This window comes from Taudactylus pleione, unplaced genomic scaffold (genome assembly GCF_031769625.1).
Source record: "Taudactylus pleione unplaced genomic scaffold, aTauple2 ptg000318l, whole genome shotgun sequence".
NCBI lineage: Eukaryota > Metazoa > Chordata > Amphibia > Anura > Myobatrachidae > Taudactylus > Taudactylus pleione.
The window spans coordinates 2,986,766-3,008,995 of NW_028284719.1; the positions used below are offsets into that span (position 1 = coordinate 2,986,766).

At 40.4% G+C, this 22,230-nt stretch overlaps 1 protein-coding gene across 1 annotated transcript; it reads left to right on the top strand.

Annotated features, from left to right (window-relative positions):
- The first annotated feature begins 703 nt into the window (after positions 1-703).
- On the top strand, positions 704-21,410 carry LOC148509655 (nicotinamide N-methyltransferase-like). Its single transcript, XM_088442932.1, has 5 exons — positions 704-762; positions 4,087-4,226; positions 7,053-7,260; positions 7,654-7,910; positions 21,229-21,410. The coding sequence occupies exons 1-5, from the start codon at positions 704-706 to the stop codon at positions 21,408-21,410; spliced, it is 846 nt and encodes a 281-aa protein (XP_088299058.1).
- Positions 21,411-22,230: the final 820 nt, after the last annotated feature.

Below are 22,230 nucleotides of genomic sequence, written 5' to 3' on the forward strand. Positions count from 1 at the left end.
GGTTCAACATTCGGTGCCTGCATTCTATGTTTTGTTTACATTTTCTCTTAAAGATGGACTTCAGGTGCCAGTAGGCCCTGAATGTCTGGGAATGATGGCACTTGTAGCTTTACAATGCCAGGACAGGCTTGCTGGAATCTTTTAGGCAACCTGTAAAAAACTAAATTTTATAACTTATTACTATTAATTTCTGCACTTAAAGTCCAAGGGCTGTGAAGAAGACCGTAAGACTGGTTGTCCTTGGGGAGGAGGGGGGCACTATTTTTTGAATTGAGGTCCCCAATTCCCTAATGATTCTAGCCTTGGGTTAACCAGTTTTTGGCTGGTTGAACTTTATGGCAGGGGTCCCAACATAGTATGCTGCAGTCATATCTCTGCCTCAGGAGTTGTCAACTGCACCTGTGTCCTTCTTCATGCTGCCAGCTCCCTTCAAAGTGGCAGCTCTTTACTAGTGTTTTGCCTCCATTTCTTTCACAGCTTATCTGATTTGCTTGTACTGTACCACTCCCTGGCCTTCTGCATTGGCCTTCTGCTCCACCTCAGGAGTCTGATCTTTAGTCTCTTACACCCCCTCTCCACCAGCTGCTGACTAAAACTTGATCTTCTCCCCCTTGACTTTAGTAAAAATGGGTCAGGCTTCTCACTGAGATTAGTTTCACTTTCCTCTCGTCACTGGAGCATACTGCTAGGATCAGTTACGGTCATGTCGCTGCACCTTGTCTCTGCACCACCTCACACAGTAATGATCTCAGTTTACATCAGGTACGCTGATGCTCACAGTCTGCTACAGTACCTCAGGCAGCTCCCTCCTTGACTGCCTTTGGCCCCTCTTATATCCTCACTCCTAAACAAGAAAGGCTCTCTCACCTTCAAAACCTTTCTGAGAGTCTGGGCCCAAAGGTTCCATCCCAACTGTCAGTCTTGGATTGTGGGCTTCCAGAAAGTCTACAGTATGACAGCTGCACTTTTCAATTCAAACTGCTTTCCACTATAAGTCTTCAACCAGTTTAAACATACATTTCTATAAATATTAATATAATATTTATATTAATATATTTAAGTTTAATATATATCAATTGTGTGTATGCATATATATATATATATATATATATATATATATAATTAATCTTTACTAAACATAAAAAGTATTTTTTTTCAAAATGGTGCTATGGCCTGTAGTAATGCCCCAGATTCAGTTTTTTTATTTATTTAGAGAAATGTGTAATGGGTCTTCACAAGCTTACTAAGATGGAATGTAGAGGGTTAAACAGAAACAAAATACTGATGATACATAACACATTGTATAATTGTGACATTATCACCTAGTTAGATCAAATATTTAATCATCATTAATAATTGTCATAAGATCTCTGCACATAGTGATACATTTACAGTCAGCTGTGTATGAGAACATTCTAGTGAAAGTAAATAACTATAGGATTCTGCGGTATATAAATAGACCAGTCATACCTATTACTATAAGGCTACAGATACAGATCAGAGACTCAGCCTGTCCTGAAGACAAGAGAATGGAAGCCAGATCCAATATGAAGCTTTACCATGTGCATGGGATGGATTCCAGGGACTTCCTAAAATGTTACTTTAATTCAGAAAGTGCATTCAGAGATGAGTTAATGGTATTTATTATGCAGTAGCTGCACAGCGCATTAGTAACAGGTTTGTATTCAGGATAAATTGTTGCTTTATATATGTAATATGGTTATTCTGAGTACCAGAAATTAAATGGGAGACTATGGGGTCTATGTACTAAGCAGTGATAAGTGACAGAGTGAAAAGTGATGTCTGTGATAAGTGCCAGCCAATCAGCTCCCAACTGTAATTTTTCAAACACAGCCTGTGAGATGACAGTTGGGAGCTGATTGGCTGGCACTTATCACAGACTTATCACTTTTCACTCTGTCACTTATCACTGCTTAGTACATAGACCCCTTTATAATGTACAGGCAGGTGTGCAGTGTAGGTGGAACCAGTGGAGCTTTTGCTCTGGGTCCGGCTGGGAGCACTAAGGCATTAGATTGGCAGCATTTTTTTTTAAACATTTTAAATATAGACCACTATGATTTCCAAGTCCACTGGTCCCAAACAGAACTGCAGATATGCAGAAATAACACATGTACTGTGCACAGTCATGGAACCACACACTTAGCCGCTGGTCCAACAATGCATCACTGGAAGAGTGCAGTTTCCAGCCATTCAGATGCAGATGTGTGTGTGTGGTGTGTGTGTGTGTGTGCTTGGTGTGTGTGTGTGTGTGCATGTGCATTGTGTGTGTGTGTTGGAAGGGGATGACAGCACTGCAATGCTACCAGAGCATTAATGCGTATGCAGTCGGGAAGCCAGCGGACCTAATTCTGACAGCCGGCTTCCTCACTGCCTAATCCCAGTGAGAGTTAAATGACCGGCATCTACATATAGACGCCTGTCATTTTACTGATGCCGGGAGACCGGCGCCCGGCATCCCGATCGAAGTGATGCCGGGCAACGCTGCGGACAGCCGCAGGGGGAGGTTTAGGGCTCCCGGGGGGACTTAGGGTTAGGCACCCCCCCGGAAGGTTAGGGTTAGGCTAGGGGGAGCGAGGGTTTGGGATAGGCACTCCCGGGGGGACTTAGGGTTAGGCACTCACCCGTGGGACTTAGGTTTAGGCTGCGGGGAAGGGGTGGTTAGGTTTAGGCACTTAGAGGGGGGATTAGGGTTAGGCACTGGGGGGGAAAGTTAGGGTTAGGCACCCTAAAGGAGGGTTAAGGTTAGGATGGGGGAATAGGTTAGTGAATACTTACCTGGGGATGATCTAGATTTTCATCCTGTTTGGGCAGCCGCTGTCAGAATTTGAACCGCCGGACAGGGGTCCGGTGGTAAATTATACCGATTCCCATTAATAATCTTCCTTCCATTTGTGTAAAGATCCATGAAGGCCGTGCTCAGGTCCATGTTATTGATGTGACTTGGGGGTATATTTACTAAAGTTTTTGACACAAGCATAAGCTGCACTAATGCTGTAGGAATAATGGCTAATCCAGGATATGCAATGCTGGCAACTATCCTGTGGTATACAAATTACCTCCTGACCAAGAAAGCCCAGTAGCTTAAAGTAGAGGAATAACAGTAGGATATTGATGTACCACAGAGCCTATGAAAGCCTAGGTTCCCTCATGAACAAATACATCTCAAAGCCATGTCTGCTGGTGAATTAATACAGATGTTTTGCCTCAAACATTCCAACCTTATGATACTGTATGACCTTGTCAAGACTCAGCCTGAGCCAGATACTGCAAAGTCACGGTCAGTTACAGGCCTGCACAAACTGCTGTGTGCTTTGCATTTTTTTGCTACTGGTTCCTTTCAGTCAGTGTCTGGGTTAGTGTAGGATATTTATCAGCCTACCTTTAGCAATCACCTCTCACATGATATGGCTGCACTGATCTCCCTCTGCAACATCTACATCCGCTTTCTCAGCCAGAAGTCACAGTGCCATGAAGTTAGTGTAGCTTTCTATAGTCTTTTAGACATATCCTGGGAGCTGCAGTATAATTTGTACACACATTAAGGTGGCCATACATGGCACAATATACGTGCCGATTCGACGGATCAGGATGATATAGGTGCTATATTGTGCCGTGTATGGGCACGATATCATACCTGATATCGTGCTGCGCGCTCCCGCGGGGTCATACATCGCATTCCTGCAAAACCATCTGACCTGGGATGCGATGTACGATCCCATTCAAATGGTGGAGGGGGGAGCCGGTATATCGTGCTGTCTGTGGGGATCGCACGAATGCCGGCAGTGACAGCACGATCTGTCTGCTGACTGATCGGCAGTTGCACTTCATGGTGCATCGCACCGTGTATGGCCAGCATTAGGTTGAGACCACCCAGGAATACTGCACACCTCTACATCATACTTTCAGCGGGGGCATGTCCTGTCATTGATGTCACATCGGGGGTGGAGCCAGGGTGGGGCCACATGATCACATCATGATGCCCCCCCCTCTTCACAATGCCATTATTTTCGAGCCAGCCTGCTCTACATTAATTATCATTATGCATATACTATCAATGTGCAGGTGGTCTGTAATGCAAAACAAAAAGAATATCAGTGTTGTAACTGGCTATCCTGGTCCCTGTGACAATGCCTACATCCTCAGTAATTCCTCCCTTTTCACAAAGTTTGAGGCAGGACAAATGCCGGAGAGATGCTTGCTGGGTAAGTCACCTGTACTGTGTATATTAAGTAACCAGCTAATTGCACTTGTTAATATATGTTACAATTGTGTTTTTCTTTTTGTTTTGCCCAGCTGTGGCTCTTTCACAAATTCAGATTCCTGGCCCCTGCCTCCTTCTGAACACTTTCAGCAAATGCTTGTTTCCTCTCATCTACTCCACTTCCCTCTCCTCTCTTAGCCAAGTCCTATCAGCCTCCATAACAAAGTTTCACAGTTTCCAAAATAATACTCAACCTAGACTGACAAACTCTTTTCACTCTAAATTAATTACCTCTCTGCTGTAAAAACTCTGCTTCATCCACAAAACTCCCTTTCACTTTTACTTTGCAAAGGTGTCTGTCAGGGTTTTTAGTAACCATTTCTTGCTATTTACAGTATATTGCTTTTGGCATATGTGTACCAATAGCAATACAGGAGGAAGTCTGGAATTTGATATTGTTTGGATATTCAAAACAGAACAAGAAACCTCTAGTAAAAATTGGCCAACATTGAGTTATATTTTGAAATCAATTTCAAAATTGAATCTTTGTAAATGTGGGATTTTGACAGAGAAAATGAATGTCGATTTGATTTGATTTTAGCAGAATTAAGTCGAACATAAAATTGAATGCAAAATTGAACTTTAGTAAATATACCCCATGGTCTCAGTTTGCCTAACACCCCAGTTCCAGCGCTTTAAGAGCAATTTTTTTCATATAGAGCCTGTAGTAGCCATCTGTCTTACAGAGCCATGCTGTCATCTCATAACCTCTCTACCTTAGCTCATTGCCATAAAGTGCATCACCAGGTGCAACCATCTCTCCTTCTCACCTGTCCCTAATACCTCACCATAGGTATGTACAGGGAAAGGGGTGTTTGAACAAACCCCCCCTGTGTCACAGGCTAACCCTCGCTACCCCATGAAACTACCTAAAATAACAACACCCCAGCAACATATACTACCTACTCTACCCCCTGGCTCAGGTGACATACACTCCCAGCCATACCTTCTGGCCCCAGTGACATACACTACCCACCCTACCCTCTGGCCCAAGTTACCAACACTAATTGCCCTACCTTCTGGCCCCAGTGACATACACAACCTGCCTTACCCTCCAGCCCTATGGACATATGCTACACACCCTACCACTCTGGCCCCAGAGAGATACACTACCCACCAAACCCCTTTGCCCCAGAAAAACAGTACTCCCCCACAGTCCAGCCACATATATGACACACCCTATCCCCAGGCTCCGAAACAATTATAGAACACCTTCCCCAGCCCAAAATGATACACTACTCATTCTATCCGCCCAACACTGGTATATACACTACCCATCAGTTCAAGGGACATACACTCCCCTGTCATACTCTCGGCCACAGGGGCATAAACTTTCCATCCTTTCTCACTGGTACCAGAGATCTACACAACCCATCCTGTCCCTCCAGCCCCTGGACACTTAAAGCCAATCAGTGAACACTAACTCTAATAGCAGCCTCTGATTGGCTGACAGCCCAGCAAGTGTAGGAAACCTAGTGGTTTTCATCACTTGCCGGGAAGAGCTGTATGTGGAAACACATATAGCTCTTCTGTTCAAAATGTATTGGGACACTCTTTTTGTTTTAATGACCGGGACTCTACTGGAGAAGAGGACAGACCTGTGCCAATAGGTAGGTGAGTAATTTTTAATGGAAAAATGTGGATGCTACTGGAGAAGAGGAACGGATGCTGGAAACAAGTATAGTGTGTGTGTGTGTGTGTGTGTGTGTGTGTGTGTGTGTGTGTGTGTGTGTGTGTGTGTGTGTGTGTGTGTGTTGGTGTAATAAACTTTTTCTGTGCATGGTGTATGTGTACTGTAGTTCTTTTAATATTTTTTTTTTACAGTGGAGGTACTACAGCCAGCTACCTGCTGGTACTTGTAGTTCTACAAGTGCCAAAAGGCAGGAATGCAGGGACCTGTAGTCCCACTGTAAAAAACAATATTATACATTTATTATGACTATTATCCCTGCACACACTGACTAGGGATGCAGGGAAAAACCCTGGGCTTCAGCTCAGGCCTAGGGTGTTCAGGAGAGGGGGTCCCCTGGGATCCCCAGCCTGGGCTGACTAGTTCAGGCTGTTAATGCTTTAGATGGTGTGGCATTACACTCCAACTAGCCTGAGCCCGGTAATGGTTTTAAAAATACAGGGAACCCCAAACCATTTTGCATGGTATTTTTAAGACCAAGAGAGGCTCACAGAGCCCAGTAATGGTTCATAAAATATGCAGGACCCCTACACATTTTGTCCCCCACATTTTTTTAACCAGGACTGGCTCACAGAGCATGGGGCTAGTTATGCTTTTGGGAAGAGACTCTTTTTTTAAAACCACTACACACATGCAGCTTGCACGTATCACATTCATATGTGCAGGTTGCATGTTAGGGTGTGTTTGGCTATGGTCAGACAATGGGAACACGGGGAGAAACACAAATACATACACCATTGAAAAACACAATTCAGCAAAACATGATTCTTGGTAAATTTGTGTGTTTCAACTGTCAAAAATATCCCATGTTTCAGAGATGCTGTGAGTGTTTAAACTCAGACCAGACACAATTCTTAATAAGTTTATACTCATGTGTCCATTAAGTAATTCACACAGCTGTGAGTAATACATTAATTCTCAGATTGCCAGTAATTTATTTAATTGCCAGTATTATACCAGGAAACATACAGTATGAAATCTGACCAATGCTATGACTCCCATTATCTTTCTTTGCCAATAACTCACTAAAATTATATAGAATGTTGATTTTCTTCTTATCTGAATCTTTCCCTGCAGATCATATAAAAGGAGAAACTTTGTTTGACATCAGTGCTGGATCCATTGTTCATCATCTTTTTGTTATCAGTGATTTTTTTAATGAGATCATTATACTAAAATTAAGAGAGTCGTGTATTAGGGAACTCAACAAATGGGTGAACACCCGCACTGGGGCTTTTAATTGGACTCATGCATCACAGATTGTTACCATGCTGGGAGGCATCAGGTAAAAAGTGACTCTAACATAAAAGAACTTAAAAGAATGAGTCAATTTAAAAAATAATAACAAAAATGTAACTTAAAGAGTAAATGTTTTAGTTTTGAATGGAGATCAGAGAGTTAGATGATAATAGTGAATATTTCATAGTTGGTGGTGACATTCTTCCCAACTGAACAGTTCCATTTGTGCAGGTAGAAATCCAGGGAAAACAAATAATTAAGATACTTTACACATAAAGAGCACATAGAGAGTTACAAGTAAATTGTTTATGTTCTTTGATAAGATAATATTTTGTTTGTTTTTTTGTGGTTGAGGTAAAAAGAAACTGAAGTGAAACACATTTCAGCACTGTCATTTGAACCTGCTGTATTATATAATGTAATGGCTCAATTATATTAGTGACCAAAAACAAGACAAGGAAGAAAAGATGAAGGAAACCATTAAACACATTGTGAAGATTGACTTCAGCAAAGAAAACCTTACAGATCCGGTGGTGTTACAACAAGCCGATTGTCTACTTACAGCGTGGGTGCTAGATGTGGTTAATCAGGACCTGCACGATTACATCAGAAACCTGAGGAAGATGTCAACGCTGCTTAAACCTGGGGGTTGCTTGATTGTAATTGGTTACTTAAATACCACATATTTTACTGTTGGTAATGATAGGCTGCATATATTTTGTACAAAAGACCCTTACTTATGAAGGATTTATAATTGTTTCCTTTGAGTTACTTGATAGTAAAGTAGAGAGTAACCTCACAGATTATAAGCAAGTGATGGTGCTTACTGCTGTCAAAAGGAAAACATAGAATGTCTGAGTAGTGGCCATTGGCTGGGTGGATGATCCCTTCAAAAGCTTCTTAAAAACTACTGTTATTCTTAACTTCTAAATATCTCAGTCATTTACTAAATGTGACATATTGTACAACTCATATCATGTGATTTAGATAACGTTTCTATTAAAAAAATAATTTTCATTAAATGTCAATTATTTTTATCTTCTTGTTTCTAATAAACCAAAATAAAGAAAAAAATGCTAAAATGGTTTTCCTTTGTGTTTTTTATTCACAGCAAGGTAATGAAAGGTAGAGGTTCTAATTCTATGGAAAAGAGTGCCGGCACTCATCTAACCTGCTGAAGGTCCTTTGGACAGGTGATTGTCTCCCTTTATGTAGCTGTTAAAATGGACTAGTTGGGTGATACATATTCCAGGTAAGACTGTTAATCTATCCCAGGATTATGATAGACAAACTACCTGTTTCTGAAAAAAAAATGTTGGTACTTAATACCACTAAGTACCCTCAGAAAAATAACACTAATGAAAAACATATTGAGTTGTACATGGATGGCCAAATGATAAAGCAGACCAGTAGATAGAGAACACATTTTTGTCAAACTTAATTTGACAGGTACCATGCCCCCAGACCCTCCCATAACACCTCCCCCTGGCACTCCCACTTTTCCTTCCGTTTTGATATCGCTTCATATAAAATTTATATGGCTTAATATAAATTTTATGTGGAGCAATATCTTTTTGATAGGGTTTTGATAGAAAAATTGAAATCAAATGTATATAAATGCAATAGGCCTTGATATAAAATGTTATATCTTTTTGATAGGTTTATATAAAATGAGTTTAATGTTTAATCAGACAGTATTGTTGTTAACCCTTCGTGATAGCTATAAAAGTAAATACATCTTTATCTGGCAGGCAGACATGCCTACAAACAAAAAAAAACGGTGAGTCACACCGCACCGCTAATCGAAAAAAGCAGATGAAAAAGGCGTATTACACGGTATTGAACCCCAGCAGTTATAGCGGCTTTGATAAGTATTATAGGGCCAATAAAGACACGTTTAAAAGAATGTAAATTAAAAAATGGATGCAAAAACAAGATGCATATACGTTACATAATCCAGCTAGGAAAAACTATAAATGGAACATGATCTGCGTGTCGGATATAAATCAGCAATGGCAATGCGACTTGGTATCACTCATAGACCTTGCGGAGTACAATGATAGTTTTAAGTATATATTAACTATTATCGATATATTCAGTAAGAGAGCCTGGGCTGTAAGCCTAAAGTCTAAGAGTGGCGCAACCATCGCTAGTGCTTTTGAAAAAATATTTCAACAGGGCTGCCTGCCATAGAAGCTGCAAACTGACAGCGGTAAAGAGTTTCTAAACAAAATGCTAAAAAAAAACTGATAACACGGCGATAGCCCAAGGGGCTCGGGTCACCCTTATTAGTTACCCCATAGCAACATTATTCAGCTAAGTGGATGTTACTTTGGGCGACAGACTCATATCACAATCCAACAATCTTTATGCCTACCGCGCATACATTGAGACTATATTGAATTATAGCTCCGAAGCTTTGTCAACAAAGCACACCACAGGATTATTTTATAAAGATGTGGCTGGGGAACATAACAACAAGGTGCTGGACGGCCTTAATACTGGCTTCAGAAAACGCGCAGGAGCGACCACGCAGAGTCACTAGTTTGAATTGCTAGGACCGCTTCACTGCGACCATTTCCACGAGCATAAACTAATTTTAAATGCCGTTGACTGAAGATTAAACTCACCAGAAACAAAGACTCATTCTGCTTGATGGCAGCTGAAGCGGATGCCTTTAAAATACTGATCGTCGCAGCGTCCCTGTTTGTGAAAACAGTACAGGTCTCACCAGCATGCGCATTTGGCACGCGCATGCCATGCTAAACAACAACGCAAAATACATGATTGACCAAGTTGGAATGAAAACCTACAGCGTACCCGCAGGCAGTAGAATGTATAGTCTAGAAAATCTATTTTTAGGTCAAGTGCCGAAAATGGTCATAGTTGGGTTTGTGAACAACGAAGCATTTTCAGGAGCCCTTGATCAGAACTCCCTTTGTTTTGAACATAAAAATGTGAACTTTGCATCCCTTTATCTGGATGGAATGCCGCACCCGGCAAAACCATTTCAACCAGACTTTGAACACAGTAATGCTGTAAGAGAGTATATGTCGCTCATACAGATCACAAATAAGCAGCAATCTGACGCTGGAATACTGGTTGACTGTGAAGAGTACCTCAACGGCTACACGCTATTTGCTTTTGATCTGTCACCGGAGCAGGAGTGCGGAGAGCACCTTTCCCTGATAAGAACGGGCAGTCTATGTGCCAAATTCTGCTTCACAGAAGTGTTGGATCGTACGGTCAATGTGATAATTTCCGCTATATTTGATAATATGATAATATCATTGAGATTAATCAAAGGCACGATGTGCTGTATGATTACCTATAAGTGAAAAAAGCTATTTCAATATTTTATTGAACCTTTTAACGATTATCATTACGTGATAAAAAAAAAAGAGAAAATGAACACACTACAGATAAATTGTGTTCTCTACATGGAACCAAGCACGCACCGTCATTTTAAAGGAATCTACGTGTGTAATATTTTGCCTACCAATAAACTGTCGCACTACCCCTTCACGTTTGTAATCAACACGCATAGTAACGGACAGCCCGGCGAACACTGGTTGGCCGTTTATTTTAATGAAGCTGGAGTTTGTTATTTCTTTGATTCTTACATACTCGCACCAGACAGCGTTTTTTTCCAAAAGAATATCATAAAGTTTTTACATTTTAATTCAAAAAGCATTTGTCACCAAAACCACCGGTTACAAGGCTTTTCAAGCGCTGTATGCGGGCAATATTGTATTTACTTCATATTTTTAATGTGTAAAAACTACAAATATGAGTAAGTTCTGTTCCTATTTAGGCCCGTATTTAATTTGAGCTGAGCCGGGTTAACTTAACGTGGCCCGGACTTAACGCTGGCTTCGCCTGTTTTCCAGGCGTGCCCACGTATCCACATATTCAATTTGAAAGTAGGTGAAAACGGGACCCGGCGATACTTGGATCGCCGGTAAAAATAGGGATTTTCGGGAAATAATCCTAAAACCTCCCTAAAGATGTCCAGACCTCGGGGATTACTATGGGTACCCCCGTTTTTGCCTGCAGAAGAAAGTCGGGGTTTTTAATGAGCCGCGGCTGGTGTTTTTTTTTCCGACATTGCAGAAGTGATGCAGAAGAGCATTTATTTATTTTTTTCAATTTTAAAAGTGGTCCCATCAAATTTGGGGTACATGAAAATGGGTGCTAGCATATTTTTAACCACTTAACTGACGAATTCTTTTTCCAAAAACCGCTCCAAAATTGTCGGTTTCTTTTATGATTGAATTAGGTCACGAACATAATTTTAAACTTATCCATCACTATTTTATTTGAAAAAAATATTTTTTTAAAAACACAGTATACCATAAAAATAACAATTTTTATATTATACTGTAGTGATGGCCATTGACGGCTGTACCATCGATGGTTCAACCATCGTTAGAAGCCATCAATTGTTTTGCGATTGGTCGAGGAGATCTGTGTACACCACAACTGCCGATGTTTCCTAAACATCGATTGAGGTTTGCCATCGATGGTGCAACATTGATGGCCACCAGTGATGACAAACCACTTGTTTTCAGCCAGACCATCGATGGTTTTCAAACCATCGATGGTCAGTTGCCATCCCTAATCAGAGGCTCTGCGATATCCATAGATCGATATATATATATCGATCACACATTATATATATATATATATATATACACACACACAGTATATATATATATATATATATATATATACACACATATACATATATACAAAAAAGGGTGAAGGAGCGGCGCCTTCAGTGTAACAACTTTTATATTAGGACCAAGTCCATAAGGTCCAAACACACAGTTTATCCTTGTAGTGTCTTCGTGTAAATCCCACGATGTAAATCTCAAAGAAAACAGAAAAATAAAACAAACATAGTGTAGTCTGAAATGATATAATATATATATATATATATATATATATACGTTCAAAAAGTGCTGTCGTGCAAAAGTGGTGACATATAAACAATAGCCGTGTGTTAGAAACACTCCACTCGTGTGGATACAACAAAGCTTCAACACCCCGAGTATATATAAGAAATAGCCTTGTACCAGCTGTTTACTTGTCTCATGTCAAGGTAACAGGTATCTTTCTTTTGGTCCTTTTCTAGGTCCAGGAACTAGTTCCAAATGCATATGCAAACATAGAGAAAGAAAGGAGGGCCTCCAATAGTGTAATAAGTTTAACACATATACTTTAATGGAGACAACAACAAAAAAGACTCGTACAATATAGCAAGATTAAAAGGGCTTATCTGTCCAACAATGTGGAGGTGTAGCATGAGGTCCTACTAAGTACTGCTCAATGCGTTTCGTCCCTCTGTGGTCTCTGGGGACTTCCTCAGGAGTGGATACAGCAATAGGGATACTCTATCTTAAACACATATATTTATACCCATACTAATAGTAATCACCTGGATTACATTTAACGAGCGTCCTGGGCCGCCTCTATGCACATGCGCGAGAGTTCCAGGCTCTCGCGCAGCCTGTAGATTGAGGTCAACAGTCCATGTCGCATCATCAATGCAGATGCCGCTATAGATGCCCAGAGTGAGTCTCTGTGCTTATCAAACACCCTTACTCAGTACAAGCGGGGTGGGGTGACACTTTTGGCTCTATCGATTCCCATAACTATATACTTGCGGCGCCCATTTTCCCATAGACTTAGGCGGTCGCCGTTTTGGGTATGTCTTGGGAAATTATGTAGTTGCTAAGCAACCCGGCTCCCCAAAATGTCTCACTTTTATATCTATGATAAACTGATATATATATATATATATATATATATATATATCAAGTCAGTTAGTAATGGACAACTTAAAAGTGCATTAAATAGGTAAACTATATACAGGAATTATAAAAATAAATAAATACTTAAATAGACAGATATAATGGACATGTACAGTGTATAACATGTTTAAAATCATACTGCATATAGAATTATACACTGTAAAATATAAAATATACAAGGTATAAAATATATATATAAAACAATATATAAAACAACTAAGAACCTAAGAGGATTGTGTCAGTAAGTATAGAAGGCTTAAAATATACTAAATATTTTATAATAATAAATAAATAAAGACGAACTTAAAAAGGGGAATAAAAATAATATAACAATAAGAATTCTCGAAGCTATGAAGCAAGGCTATGTACATATTATATATTTAAGAAATGAATAGATTGATTTTAACGTTACAGGAAGGGGGCAATTTCATACCCCTCATTCATACCATTGGAGGTAAGCATATCCAACATATATATCCAATACATTTCTCGTTTTGCAAGTATGTTATCAAGATCTCCGCCTCTCTTCCCCAATGTAACGTGTTCAATTCCTTTAAAGCAAAAATTATCTAAGTTGGAATTATGGACTCTATTGAAGTGCCTAGGAATTGAGTGAGATTCAAGCTTGTTTCGAATGCCTCTTACATGTTCCTGAATTCTAAAGGCCCCCATACATCAGAGATTGATTGCAGCAATCGTGCAATTTGCAATCGATTGTGTATAAAAATCTTTCCCTTTTTCAATCGATTGCATATTGGAGAGATGCCACAATCGATTGAAAAAGGGAAAGATTTTTATACACAATCGATTGCAAATTGCATGATTGCTGCAATCAATCTCTGATGTATGGGGGCCTTTATTCTCAGGGGCCTTTTAGTCTTCCCTATATATTTATAGCCACATGTGCATTCAATCATATAAATTACGTGTGTGGTAGAGCAGTTAATCATTTCTTTGATTTTAAAATCTTTGCCTTTTTGGTTCGAGAAGCTTTTTGTTTCTTTACTTGCAAATTTACAGATGCAGCAGTGGTTGCACTTATGGAACCCTTTCGATTTTGCTAGCCAACCCGTATTGGTTGTACTGGGATCAGTATCAAGCATACTAGGGGCAAGAATTTCTTTAAGGTTCCTGGCTTTTCTAAATATTATCTCAGGTTTTGGTGGGAGTATCGTATTAAGAACTTGGTCCATTTTGAGGATATTCCAGTGTTTGTGGAATGAGGCTTTTATTCGCTTCTCTTCCTCATTATAGGTAGTTATAAAACTGAGATTATCCAACTTAGTGTCTTTGTTATTATATGATAATAATTCTGATCTATTGGTAGACTCAGTTTTCACTATAGCTTTATTAACCAAATCTTGTTGGTAACCTCTTTCAATAAATCTCGATGCATATATATCCAGTTGTTCTTTACAAGAATCTTCATTACTGCAGTTTCTTTTTATTCTGCAGAACTGTGAGTAAGGAATATTCACTTTCCAACCTTTTTGATGACCACTCTTATAATGTAGATAACTATTTTTATCGACCTTTTTAATATAATTCTTAGTTTCTACTGAGTAATGCTGGGCTACTACTACTACTACTAGATCCAGATACTCTATCTCTATCTTATCATATTTACAGGTGAAGGCAAGATTATACAGATTATTACTGATATGTTTGATAAAATTCTTCTTAGTAAAGGGTTATCCTTTGCTCCAGCCAATAAGCCGAATGAGTTTCAATTATATATAGACCTTAATAAATATGTAAGAAAATTGACCCTTAAAAGACACTTTTTAAAATCTGAAACAGGTGTAATTAAAAATTATGAGTCTATTGTTAACAAATCAGGTCTCAAACAACCCTCTAAATTTTACCCTCTAGAATCAAAAAGCAGTCAGATTGATATGTTTTATGAGCTAGTTAAGAAGGATCTCTGTACAAATTCAGTAGAAACTAAGAATTATATTAAAAAGGTTGATAAAAATAGTTATCTACATTATAGTTATCTCCTTAAATAGGGAGTGTGTTTGACATAATTTTACATAATTTATGTGGTTTATTCTTCACTATTTCTTTTGACTATATCACATGTATTGTTTATGAGCTTTAGTGCGCCACTTATACCATTTCATATCATATATATATATATATATATATACATATATATTTACACATACATATATATATATATATACATATATATATAGAGCCGGAGCCACAGCGGGATTGTCTCCCGCTGGCGGCACGGATACAGAGCAGCGGCGGCGGCTACCAGAGTCACCGCCGCTGCTCCTTCACACACACAGTGATCACTATGTGATCACTGTAGTTCCGGAGCCACAGCGGGAGGGTGTCCCGCTGGCGGCCTGGATAGATAGCAGCAGCGGCGGCTGCCAGAGCCGCCGCTACTGTCATTTACTGAAGGCGGAGGATGGCTGCCCGATCACTGCTGGCCACAGTGATCGGGTCACAGCAGCAGCACTGCTGCTTCTATGGGAGGGGGGCTGCCGGCAGTTCCTGATCACTGTGGCCAGCAGTGATCAGGACACGCTGGAGAGGCAGCCATTCTTGCAGAGGGACCAGAAGGTCCCTCTGATGTAGGAGGCTGCGGGAAGATTAGCTTCCCACAGCCACCTAGTGGGCATTTCTGACTGGTCGTATCAGATACGACCAAGTCAGGGAAAGCCCAGCCTGGTGTGGTAGTATCTGATATGACCGTGCCAGGCAAGTCATTAAGTCCCTAAAGGTATTTTTTTCAATTCTGCAAAAATACTCCTGCTGCTACTCTGCGCAATAAAAAAAACACCTGCCACATACTTGGGGACCCCACCAGTATTAATTTCGTTAGTTTGGCTTTTTGTTTGACTTTTTTTTTTTGTCACCCCAAGTTTTTAATTTTTTTTAGGGTTGTCCCAAATTTTTTTTTGCTTCATTATTTTTTGTAACATTTTGTTTTAAGGTGGCATTCCCAAAAGTACAGGCTATTTTTTATAAGCCTGTACCCCTAAACCCCAAATCTAAACTTTATTTTACTTGCTATAGTTGATTAAAAAATATCCCTGTTTTTTAAAAGTGACCTTTGACCCCATTTATGAAAAAACGAGAATTTCAAGAAATATGCCTGGGACCCCCCTAAATATGTCCAGACATGGTGGATCACTATGGGTACCCCTATTTTTACCTGCAAAATAAAGTCGGGTTTTAAATAGCTTTTTTCTTGCCATGGCTATTAGAAATCCCGACTTCCTTCAGGAGATAAAAATTGGGGAACCCATAGTGATCCCCCATGTCTACACATCTTTATGGGGGTCCCTAGAATATTTCCTAAAAAATTCCCTTTTTTTTAACCTGTAAAAAAAATTTGTAAAAATGTACAAAAAAAAGACATAAGGTCCCCCCTCAAAAGCCAAACCAGCCCCAGGCTTGCCAACCAGTGGTGGTTTTTAAAAATATGGGGAACAAAATGTGTAGGGTTCCACCGTATTTTAGAAACCAAGACCAGGCTGCAGGGACTAGTGCTGGTTTTAAATTTAGGGGGCAAAAAAGACATGGGGTACCCCCTATATTTAAGACCAGCACCAGACCCAACTAACTGGGGTGTAATGCCACAGCCCGGAGACCCAATCACTGGGGCTCCAGGTCCAATGCATTACACCCCAAGTCGGTCAGCGCAAGCCGATGATCTTGGGGGAGTTGGAGACCCCCCAATAAAGTGTCCCCCCTCTCCTGAGCACCACAGGCTTATGCTGAAGCCTGGGGCTCATCCCCATAGCCATGGAGCAGTGGGTATGGGGGTAATATCGAGGCCAAATAATGTAACACTATTGTACTTTACAGTGGTACTACAAGTGCCAGCATGCCTGCCATTTTGCACTTGTGGAACTACAAGTGCCAAAAGACATGCAGCACCTGTAATTTCACTGTAAAATAAATAGTTTAAAAAAATACAAAACACACACACCGTGACAGTATAACTTTATTACACACACCTACCCATTCACACATACTTACCTATACCAGATGTTCGGTCCCCTTCTCCATGTAGAATATCTAAAAACATGGCCATGCAAATAAGAAATCATACTCACCTATATCCTGGCGCTGGTCTCCGCAGTAATCCACGTACTTGGAATAAAAAAAAAAAATACTACATGACTCACGAACAAACTATGAGTATGTGTGTTGCCACATATACTCATTGCTCCCGAATTCCAGCAGATGGCGCATCCACGGAGCTGGCAGTCCTGAGAGCCAATCAGCGGCAGCACTGTCTATAGAGCGGCCGCTGATTGGCTTTGGCTACTGACAGTTCCCACGTGGGCGAGTCACGCCATGTATTTGACCTTTTAGCATATTGAGCGCAATCTTACAAATGGCCGTCACCAAATTGTTTGAAGCCGTGGATAAAATAGCGTTTCTTTTAGTTGGTGTCGCCTTTATTAACGCTTTTAAAATCGTCCAATTACGACGTAAGCGCCAATTATGACGTAAGCATGCCGACATGCTCGCTGATGGTGCCGCTATGGCGAATGACTAAAAGTTGAAGAATTACAGCATTTTAGAAGTATACTTTTTAAAGATGTACGCTACCAGTGTATCCGACGGGAATAACCTGCTTCGTAAATGGTACTCATCAAGCGAGTTGTTTCTTAAATCAACCAGTAAATACCCATAAGGCGCTCTGGTCACATCTTCAAAAGCCTCTAAAAAGAACAGCGATTTACCGGGATACATCTGCCTAGCCAGCATCGTCACTTGCAATTTATCCCTAGGGTTTTTGAAAAGAACCATATATTTTGTATTTAAATGTATAGTTCTGCTCTTTTTACCCTGACAAAAGACATTTTGCACAAGGTACATGATACTGAGATTTCTCTGGTGTACATACTTTGTGAAAGCTTTCTCAATCTCCGTATTATTACTAGCCGACTCCATCAGATCATCAACCACTACTAAATTAACCTTATTGGGTGGGAAAAGTTGTTCGTCATTAAAAGTCTCATATAGCCCCTCTATAAAATGCATACCAGGATTGCACCTTGACTGCCAGCAAGAGTAAAACCAAACAAAATTATCAGGAACGTGTGAGAGGTGTGTAGCGAATTATGCAGCAGCATTTTCACAAAATAACTTTTACCCGAATTGGAGGGGCCTGCTACAATACATGAAAATTGATATTGCAGCCTGATATCCATCTTAAAACCCAAACGGAAGCATTGTGAAGTTATCTTTAACCTTCCGTTTAGTGTAAACGCACTTTTGCGTTTTCTGCAGTACTCACGTTTCAATCTGCCAATACTTTTTAAAACGCACTATACCAGCCTGGCGACCAGGTCTTTCAGGCTGTCAAAGTTGACATGTTGCGCATTATCAACATTAAGCATGATTCCTTTAACTTTTAATCTGGTCTTTCCATTATTTAAACAATATCCGTATGACTTGGGCCATGCTGAGACAAACTCTGTTATATGCGCACCAGCCGGGATTTCGCTATTTAGTTCGCCTAGATAATCACCCAATGGCGGATTCCAATCACCGGGCCTACTGACAAAAATGACAGAGTCTGTATCATGGTAAAGACAACGCTCTTGCAACCTATCCAGCAGTTTGTACAGTTCAATACGGGCATACGCCGTTGTAATTGCGGCTATTAAAATATTACAAATACGCAAGCTGGTGTAATGAACTTTGGCATATTTCCAATTCACCACCACCACGTCGTCATCTATGAAGTCTAAGAAGACACCCAATAGTGGGGCAAAAACGCATATTCAAAAAGTTTGTCGGGATCGGACACGATTGCCATGTTGGCCAAGTTGTACCGCTTTGCAAATTTACCCCAAAGGCTATTAAGGTAGAGTTTTAAAAGTTGGTGCTTAGCTGGATTAATATGAATATTATCCGGTCGTAAAGACACCCCTTCATTTTTTTGATAGGCGTCTATATACGCCTGGCGCTTCTTAGAGTCTGTACACCATTCGGGATACCCGGACGCCTCTTGTTTGTCCCTGAGATGTAATTTAATGTACACTGAAAACAAATCATCGGCTTGGTTATCAAAATGTCATATCTCATAGATTTTACACGCTTTGTAAACCTTGTCAACGGCTAAATTTAACTCTATGGTACACCACGTACCGACAAGGACTCGTTCCTCGTCGTCATGTTCACACAACTCTGCTTGCCCAGATTCGCAGCATGTTCAACATAATGGAAACTTTAGTTTACCAAGCATTTTAACCGGTAGAACAGGAAAGAATGGTCCATGCGGCGGGTACACTTTTACTTTGGCGATGCCAAAATATGTTGTGATATCGCCAAAATTTTTATAAATGATCCTGGGATGTTTTACAGGATATGATTTGGTTTTGTTGACAAACGGGTACAGACTGTTAAAATCATAGTAGTGTATGCGCTCGTCCTGTTGTGTTTGGTGATACAGCTTTATGGCATTTGTACGTCCACCGTAAAGTACAGCGCGCGGGTCCAAGGGTTCAGGCAAATCTATGCCCTTAAGAAACACCTGTAAACACGTATCCTCTTATAAAAAAAATTTCCACTCGCACTCCCAAATAACACGCACGTGAAACCCGCACAGTTTAAGAAAGTTCATTCTCACCTGCATCCTGTGACTTAACTGGCCGTAGGTCATTTGAGTCACTTTGTTTTCATCATCGGGGTTGTAACAAACGCTACATCCGTGATAGAACAACCTTGGAACTCAAACTCCATTTGTACACCATCAATAACGGCGTATCCATCCAGGTTTTAGCTACCAACTTTCTTTTCACCCCTTTGTAATGCGTGTCTTATGTCTACGCCCTCTATATGCGCTATGTACATTAACCACTGTATGGCCGGTGTTGAGTAACGCTTCTGAGTCTTATGATAGTTATCGCCCGGTACAAGCACCAATGTTTTTTCCTTTAAAATTCTACATCGGTACATGGTCATACATACCGACGCTAATGTGGTAAGTTGAAACGGGACAACGTGCCTCTTAACAATGACGGGCCCCTTTTTTATATACAATAACATCCTCTTCAGTCATTGCTAAAATGGCATCTTGGAAGGTCTTACAAGCCCTCTGTAATATTTCCACATCCTCCTTGCAATAGTGTTTAAGTTCATCCTGGAAGTTAAATGGCTTAAGCTTGTATTTCTCATACCACTCTTTGAATTCATCTAACACCGATTCCATCATATATTGTATGCCGAAATGCTGAGTATCCGGCATGACACCTATATAATTTTGGTTAGCGGCGGTCTTAAAAAAAATGCGGGAAATGGCCTTTTGAGCCCTCAAATCCCATCGCTTTGGGTAAACGACTGAGTCACATGGGCAAAAAATGTAAAGAGTAGATAAATGGTATCTTTAAATCAAGAGCCGTAATGCACATCAGTTTACAGCCTTGCACCAGCACATCAATTTAAAATTTCTCATTAATCAGCTGCCATATTACAAAGTACCCATCATAACAACCGGCATTATGGGCTATGAATGTGTACCCCTCAAATTTTGGGCTCATGAATGTTTTTACAGAGTCTTCAATACAAGCAACACCCTGAATCTCCCAGGATTGTTCATCCGCTTGTGTTTGAAACATCCAGGATTGTTCAACCGCTAGTGTTAATGCATAACAGTAATTTGGTATGTGTACACCCATCTCCTGCATACATTCAAAATCATAAAAAAAATATTTTTTGTAGGATCCACAGGTTTAATGTTTTGGATATAACCCAAATAACCTGCAAAACTGCCAACGCACACCTTGCAAACGGGACATGTCATTCCCCGACACTAGTGATCGGGGGTGGTGTACAAACCACAGCAGTCGCAATACAAATGTTTCAAGACATGGTGTTTTGGAAGACAACGCTAGAGCCTTGTGCTCTTCTAAACAGTCGGTTGTCCTGCAAAACACCCTACACACAGGGCATCTTAGCACCACTTTTCCTGTATCAACACAGACCTGTCTGAGACAGGCCTTACAAAAGAAGAGACAATCGTGATTATTTTTGTGGTGGTATGCTGTGTGGCAAAACTTGAAGAAGAATCGGGCACCCACAAATGCTTTTATGTCTAATATACCGTAGTAATGGTCATCGTGCCATAAGATAAACAGCATGTTGTCTTTGTATTGACTGTCAGTATAATAATAATACAGACTGTACTGTAGTACAGTATCTTAATTGTTGCTTTTAAGTGATTTTCAAAACAAGCAATGTCGCTAAAGCTGATCGGCTTATCAAAGAACAGATTCAAAACTGTATGAAGCTCAAGAGCATGATCATGTATAACGATATCCGTGGCATTATCATTGTCAAGAAGATTGCAGAGTCTAGCCGCCAGACACAAATTATTACCGCTGTTATTGAAAACGTATAACAAACACCTGCATTTCTCAATAATAACACTGTGTGTTATTCTCCGCAGGCGTCGGCCAATCAGGGCACCGCCTACGCGATTCTTGAAAACAGAGATCAGAAATTTCAACTCTGTATCAATTAAAACTTCAGAATTACTTTGCAGCATGTTTGTTATCTGATTCAAAAAACTTACGGCATGTAATGTATCGTGCGGCCTGCGATGTGAATAAATGGCATTGCATAAACTACTGCCCTTCAACCTTAGCTGCACACGTCATTAGGGTCAACATTAACCATGTAGCTGTCGAGCATGGTCTGTATCGCGTTGTGTACTGCCCTCATAGCATCTACAAATGATGTAACCCTGTCCAAATTGACAAATCGGAAATGGTGGATTTCAGACGCCCTGAATTTGGGGTGGCTTCGCTCATATCTGTCAATGGATTCTAACAACACAGGGTGCGTCTTCTCGTTATTACTGGGCATTTCTGGACCGACAGATATGGGTGATGCTATGGCATGGTCCCTCTGTGATGATTGTCTATCTATGTGGCGTGACACTGCGTTGTCATTCTGTCCGCTAAAACTAAACATGCCATGCCGTCCTAGTCTAAGCTGTTTCTGTCTTGCGTTTATTGAAGACTGAATAGCGTGCTTTACTTTTAAACATCTGAATGTATTTTTACAGTGCTGTGCTCTATGCACTGCATGGCAGTTCAATCCACGACCTGTCATAATTAGTAATTTCTTTTTTTTACCGAATGCATGGGCCTGTATGAATGCATTTGTTTCCATACATAGTCTGCAATGTTCTGTTATGCCATCCATATAACGGTTAA